At 40.4% G+C, this 7,276-nt stretch overlaps 1 protein-coding gene across 2 annotated transcripts in view; it reads right to left on the bottom strand.

Annotated features, from left to right (window-relative positions):
* The window catches only part of Ubr2 (ubiquitin protein ligase E3 component n-recognin 2), a 125,723-nt gene extending 123,728 nt beyond the window's left edge, over nucleotides 1-1,995 (bottom strand). For both annotated transcript variants that reach the window (XM_077802195.1, XM_077802194.1), the window contains exon 1: nucleotides 1,607-1,995. In XM_077802195.1, the coding sequence (XP_077658321.1) occupies nucleotides 1,607-1,684 (78 nt within the window). In that variant the 5' untranslated portion in view covers nucleotides 1,685-1,995. The remainder of the gene's footprint in view (nucleotides 1-1,606) is intronic.
* Nucleotides 1,996-7,276: the final 5,281 nt, after the last annotated feature.

The following is a 7,276-nucleotide window of genomic DNA, read 5'->3' on the forward strand; positions in this document are numbered from 1 at the left end:
GTAAAATAAAGCTCATATTGTGATCTTCACAGACTCAAAATTAAGTATAAATTAATGTTTTGTTGCATTTCCCTTAGTTTTCCCCACTATAACTGCTTGAGAATTTCACTGCATAAAAACTGAGAGCACTGGCTTCCAGTACTGGCTTTATAGCTGGCTCCCTAAACAATCTGGAGACCTCTAATCACCTGGTAGCCTACACTTTTAGAATAGGGATAATGGAAGATGCAGTCTGCACCAACAGACATAAAATTGGTGCTGGTGGAGGGGGAACAATATGAGAAAAAAAATAGATTAGATATTAATTAGAAGAGACATAGATAGTGAAGAGCTTTTTATTATTTTATTTTTATTATTTTCCTGCTTACTTTTAACACCACTTTCATTTTCTTTTTCAAATCTCTTTGATTAATGAAAGACAGATGGAGGCCGAAATTCCTTGAGTTGGGTAATAATGAAGTAGACAGTAAATGAGACTAAAAAGTTTAAAACATGCAGACTCATAATTCAACAAAGTATTTCTTTAAACTTTTTACCTCTACTCCTGTCATTTACTTCCACCTAGACTGTGGTGCTCTCACTAATTCATCAAAATAACTATTCACTGACCAAAGGACTCCACAGAGCACCCTCCCCACCAAATTTTGTTCCTAACATTCCTAACAGCTTTTTAAATTGGAGGCCTCGGAAGTGGAGCCCAAGTTGTTTTGGCCCATTTGATAATCACTGTGGAAAATCTGTTCTAACTGGGTGTTCCCTATCCTTATAGAGGAAGATGCCATTGAGTTTATTAATCATTTTACAACTCTGCTACCTATACTAGCGTATTCATATTACACTTCTCATACTGAGTTTAAATGGTTTAAGATTGGGGCCTAACTGCTCCTACTATAATAACCAACTCACACTATTATCTTGTATTGGTTGGCCAAATCTGCTCTTCCAAAGTTATATAACGTTTGTTCTCCATCCAACTTTTCCCAACTCCTACTTGTAGGTTTTTTTGTTTTTTGTTTTTTTAATTCTCCCAGCCTCCACTACTACTTTCTCACGTTCAGTACGCGGGTGGAGACAACACTTTCAACATGTGCACCAACGTTGCAATAACTGAATCCGTGCAAAAAAAAAAAAAAGCACTGAAGGGGGCAATGAGGAGCAGCATTTGCATCCTTGGTGCCTGGGGTTGTCATAAAAACAAAGTTGGGGCTTGGTTAGGGAAGCATGCGTCGGTGGAGGAGGTACTGCTCCCCTTATCCCAGGACCAGGAAATCAAGGCCACAAGATAGAGCGATTATACTTAGCACTAGGAAGAGCTAGTATAAAGGGCAAAGGCCCGTGCGTTGGAGACTTAATGGAGTGCGCGGGGAAGGAAGAATAATGGAAGCCCTGTGGGTTCGCAGGACAGAAGGGGAATGTAAAGATGGTTGGGGCACAGGAGAGCTCGGGGGACTGCCGAGGACAGAAGCAGGATTCGTAGCCTCTCTAGAACCAGGCCGCTGCTTATCCCAAGTCAGTGCCGAGCGGCCCCGGGACTTCTAGCAGTCGGTTCCTCCCCCGGGGCGAGGCCTGGGAGGGCAGAACGTACCCACCCGGCTCCAGCACTCACCCCCGCGGTTTCCTCAGCGGAACATTCCAGCAAACTGCGGTCGATGGCCTGCACCTCGGGCTCCAGCTCCGACGCCATCTTCTCTTCTCCTCCCTAGCACTACCGCCGCTACAGCCGTCCAAGGGCCGCAGCCTCGCCTTAGCCCCGGCAGCAGCGACAGTCACCCCTACTCCAGGCAGTCAGTCCTGGGCCGTCCAGGCAGCCACAGATGGAGCAGGACAAGGAGCAAAGGAGGACGCGAACCGACGGGGCGGAAGGCGGTCGCCTGTGCTCGCTCTCGGGCTCAGCGCCCAGGAGTCAAGTCACTGCCTCGTCCGTGACCCGGGGAAGGACACAGGCAACCCCAGGCCTGGCACTGCCGCTAGCCACTACCGCGTCCCACACCAGGAAAGGGGCAAAAACACCCGGGAGGGGAAGCAAAGCATTCTGGGTACTGTAGTCGTCCGTGGCACGGGAGAGAGGTGGCGCCCTTATAAGAGTGCGCCACGAGAGCATTATGGGAGCTGTAGTCCCAGGAGGACACGGGGGAAAGGGCGGGAAACGGGGTGGGGCTTTCCCGTTTAGCTAGAATCGTGACAAGACACGCGAAGAAAGAAGCGCCGTCCCACGGAAAGAGTCGGAAGAGCAAGATAATATGGGAACTGCACATTTATTCCTGCAGTTCCATTTGTTCAGTTTTGAATCTCTAGCACCGAGAGCAATGCCTGGCAGTAGACACTTGTCAGAGTCTGGCATATGGCAGGCCCTCAATAATTGTCAAATTAATGAATGGGTTACGTTCTATTCCCATAGTTCTGTTGCCCAGTCATTCATCATACCCTCATCCCTTATACTAGTAGCCAAAGTGAGTATTTCCCGGGATTTTGGAAGTTTTAAGACAGGTTTTTAAAATTTGCGAGAAATTTAGTTATCACTGCTTATTAAGATTCATTACAAGGGGATCGGGTTGTGGCTCAGTGGCAGAGTGCTTGCCTCGCATGTGTGAGGCACTGGGGTTTGATTCTGGGCACCGCATATAAATAAATAAAGGCCCATCAACAACTAAAAAAAAATTTAAAAAAAAAGATTCATTACAAATCCTCCTGCAAAGGAAAAACTCTATCCTGCTAATTTAAAGATTTGCTTTTGATAGGGACTTTCTCTAGAAATACAACCTCATTGTTAGACTAAACGCAAAAGGAAATTATGTTTGGTTAAAGGTAATGAGACTCTTGACTGAAAATTAGGTGACTGAGTTTCATAGAACAAGGCTTTAATCTCTTTAGAGTTTTTCAGAAAATTGCTTGCATGTTTTATCAGGTGTGCTTATTCCCAGAGGTTGTGAATTACATATTTAAAAAAAAAAAAATCTGTCCTAGGTCGGGTTTGGGACATGTTCATGTTGTTGTATTTTACTAGAAATAAAGAATGCTACTCAAGGGACTGGGGATGTGGCTCAAGTGGTAGCGCCCTTGCCTGGCATGCGTGCGGCCCAGGTTCGATCCTCAGCACCACATACCAACAAAGATGTTGTGTCCGCCGAGAACTAAAAAATAAACATTAAAAATTAAAAAAAAGAATACTACTCAAATTTCATATATGTATATAATGTACTTAGACCATATCAACCTTTCCTATGCCCTCTCTTGTCCTCACACCCCCCCCCCTTCACCTTCCTTAAGAGTCCACTTGCTATCTTAGGTCACTTTTTTTCTAGATTTCACCAATAGAATAAAATACAGTACTTGTCTTTTTGAGTCTCGCTTATTTTCCTCAACATGATAATCTCCAGTTCCATCCATTTTCCTGCAAATAACATGGTTTTGTTCTTTATGGCTGAATAATACATCATGGTTATATATGCCACATTTTCTTTATCCATTCATCCACTGATGGGCATGAATCCACTGATTTTTCTTTATCCATTCATCCACTGATTCCATGAATTGGTTATTGTAATAGTGCTGTGATAAACATAGGTATACAGGTATCTCTGTAATATGCTGACTTTTTTTTTTTTTTAGTATGCTGACTTTGATTCCTTTAGATGTATACCCAGGAGTATGGCTGAATTGTATAATAGTTCTATTTTTAGTTTTTTGAGGCAATTCAATATTGTTTTTCATAGTGATTGTACTAAGTGACATTCCCATTAACAGTATATAAGTTCTCCTTTTCCCTTGAATCTTCATTCCCTGACTGGTATGAGATGGAATCTCAATGTGCTTTTCTGTTTTTTAATTTAATTTGATTTGTTTTGTTTTTGCAGTACCAGGAATTGAACACTCTATCTCCGAGCTATATCCCCAGCCCTTTTTATTTTTTATTTTGGGACGGGATCTCACTAAGTTTCAGAGGCTGACCTCCAACTTGTGATTCTCCTGCCTCCACCTCCAGAGTAGCTGAGATTACAGGTGTGCACCACCTGGCCTCATAATAGTTTTGATTTGCATTTCCCTGATAACCAAAGATGTTGATCATTTTCTTGTATATTTATTGGCCACTTCTCTTTGAAGAAGTATCTGTTCAGCTCACTTGCCCATTTATTGATTAGATTATTTGTTCTTTTGGTGTGGGATATTTTTAGTTCTTTATATATTCTGAATACTAACCCTGTGTCAGATGAATAGTTGATGAAGATTTTCTCCCATTCTATAGACTGTCTCTTCACTCTATTGTGCAGAAGCTTTTTCATTCGATGGAATTCCACTTGTTAATTCTTGCTATTATTTCCTGAGCAATTGGAGTCCTATTCAGAAAATCATTGCCTGCATATCATGTCTTCTAGTGTTTCCCCTATATTTTTCTCTGATGTTTTAAAAGTTTCAGGTCTTACATTAAGGCCTTAGATCCATTTTGTGTTGATTTTGGGGGGAGAGTACACTGGGGATTGAACTCAGAGGCACTCAACCACTGAGCCACATTCTCAGCCCTTTTAAATATTTTATTTAGAGACAAGGTCTCACTAAATTGCATAGCCCCTTGCTGTTGCTGAAGGCTGGCTTTGAACTAGTGATCCTCCTGCCCCAGCCTCCCAGCCTCTGGGATTATGGGGCATGCACCCAGCTTTGTGTTGATTTTTTTGTACAGAGCCAGATAGAGATCTAGTTTCAATCTCCTACGGGTAGAAGTCCCATTTTCCCAGCACTATTTGCTGAAGAGGATGTCTTTTCTCCAGTGTGTGTTTTTGGCTCCTTTTTCCAGAATCAGATGGTCATAAATGTGTGGGTTTATTCCCATTACCCAAGTTAAAAAAAAAAAGAAAAAAAATTTCTAACCCCACAGTACAATTAAGCTAATTAGCACTTTTAAAAATCAAAGTAGGGCTGGGAGGGAGGTGTGGCTCAGTGGTAGAGCATTTGCCTAGCATGTGTGAGGCACTGGATTCAATTCTTAGTACCACATATAAATAAATAAATAAATGGTCCATCGACAACTAAAAATATTAAGAAAAATTTGAAACAAAAAGACTTGGGATATGGCTTAGTGGTAAAGCACTCCTGGGTTCAACCCCCCAGTACCAAAAAAAAAAAAAAAAGAAAGAAAGAAAGAAAGAAAGAAAAGATATGATCAGCTGGGCATGGTGGTGCATGCCTGTAATTCCAGTGGCTCAGGAGGCCGAGGTAGGAGGATCACAAGTTCAAAGCCAGCCTCAGCAATGGCAAGGCACTAAGCAACTTAGTAAGCAACTCAGTGAGACCCTGTCTCTAAATAAAACACAAAATAGGGCTGGAGATGTGGTTCAGTGATCAGATGGCCCTGAGTTCAATCCCCGGTAGCCCTTCCCTCAAAAAATCAAAGTAATATGTGTTTAAAAGCAGAAATTCAAAGTCAATAAGAATTTTTTTTAATATTTATTTTTTAGTTTTTGGTGGACACAACATCTTTGTTTGTATGTGGTGCTGAGGATCGAACCCGGGCCGCACGCATGATACCACTTCAGCCACATCCCCAGCCCCAATAAGAATGTTTTTAAAACTGAAAATGTAATACATCTTATCCTCTTACCCTCAAGTACCTCTCTCCACCCCCAATCATTTAACACTTTCTATGATTCTGGCTAGAAAAATAATGTATATCCATATCTGTCCAGATATCTGTAATGAGACATCTTGAACATTTTTCTTTGTATTAGTTTCTTTTTGCCCAACTTCTTTGTACTGATCCACTTACTGGTTAGTATCAACCTGGAGGAAAACTGGGATTGTCAGAGTCTAGAAGCAAAGACAGTGTCTCTTGAAGGTCCTAACATCAAAGTTAAACCACTAGGGCTGGGGATGTGGCTCAAGCGGTAGCGCGCTCGCCTGGCATGCCTGCGGCCCAGGTTCGATCCTCAGCACCACATACCAACAAAGATGTTGTGTCCGCCAAAAACTAAAAAATAAACATTAAAAATTCTCTCTCTCTCTCACTCTCTCTTTAAAAAAAAATTTTAAAAAATTTAAACCACTAAAAGTAGATTGTAAAGAAAACTTCTATACTTAATATTATTTTTTGTTCCATATTACTTTTAGATTGATTTTAATGTGTTCTTTTTAAAAATTCTTGAGTTGGATATTTAAGTTATTAATCTTTCTCTTTTTTCAATGAGTGCATTTCAGGGAGTGTTTCCCAAACTTGAGTGTGTATCATATCTCAATAAAAATACAGATTTCTAGGGGCTGGGGTTGTGGCTCAGCAGTAGAGTACTCGCCTAGCACATTCGAGACCCTGGGTTCGATTCTTAGCACCGCATAAAAATAAATTAATTAATTAATTAAAGTTATTGTATTCAACTACAACTAAAATATATATGCGTGTGAGTGTGTGTGTCTGTGTATATATATATATATATATATATATATATATATATATATATATATTTTAATACAGATTTCTAGACCCTAGAAATCAGAAATTTCTGATTCAGTGAGTCTTGGATAGGGCCTGAAATTTACATTTCTCGTGAAGTTCCTGGTCATACTGCTGGTCTGAGAACCAACATTGAGATCCACAGATTTATTAAGATAACACATATCCCATCACATACTGTTTTAATAGCACTCACAAATTTTGGTGTAAGGTATTTCATTATCATTTATAAATATTTTCTAATTTTATTGTGATTTGTTCTTTGACATATGTAGCATGATTTTAGGTTTCCAAATTTATATACTTTATTGATATCTATATGATATAGATTCTTGAGTGTTTGATGACATTTGCTTTGTGGGACATACGGACAAGTAACTCTTCAAACCATTATTTCATTCTCTGAAGACTAAGCACTCTAAGAATATCAAATACCCAGGACTAATTTTTATGTTGGTTTCTTGACTTAGGAATTCCTTAATAGTATTTATTCAATTGTGTGGCATCATCTCTGTCTATAAATTCTTAAGGGAATTCTTTGTTCCAACTCAGAAATCAAGGTAAAAGGCTTCCTGCTAATTTTCCTCTGCTAGTCAGTGGATTTTTTTTCCCTTGCCCCCCCCCCCCCTTTACTAGTGTTACATTCTTTCAAAAGCCCTGGCTTTATGTGGGAGATCTCAGTTTCAATTCCAAGGTTTGCTTTGACCCAGGGTCTTGTCTTCTGTTCCAAGTGAACATTAAAGCCTAAGCCTCAATTTCTAATTAAACATTGTGGATTGTATACTCTCACCAACGACCCGCACAGACGAGATGAACTGGGTTTAAAAGAGCTGATTGCAA

This window comes from Urocitellus parryii, chromosome 8 (assembly GCF_045843805.1).
Source record: "Urocitellus parryii isolate mUroPar1 chromosome 8, mUroPar1.hap1, whole genome shotgun sequence".
Lineage (NCBI taxonomy): Eukaryota > Metazoa > Chordata > Mammalia > Rodentia > Sciuridae > Urocitellus > Urocitellus parryii.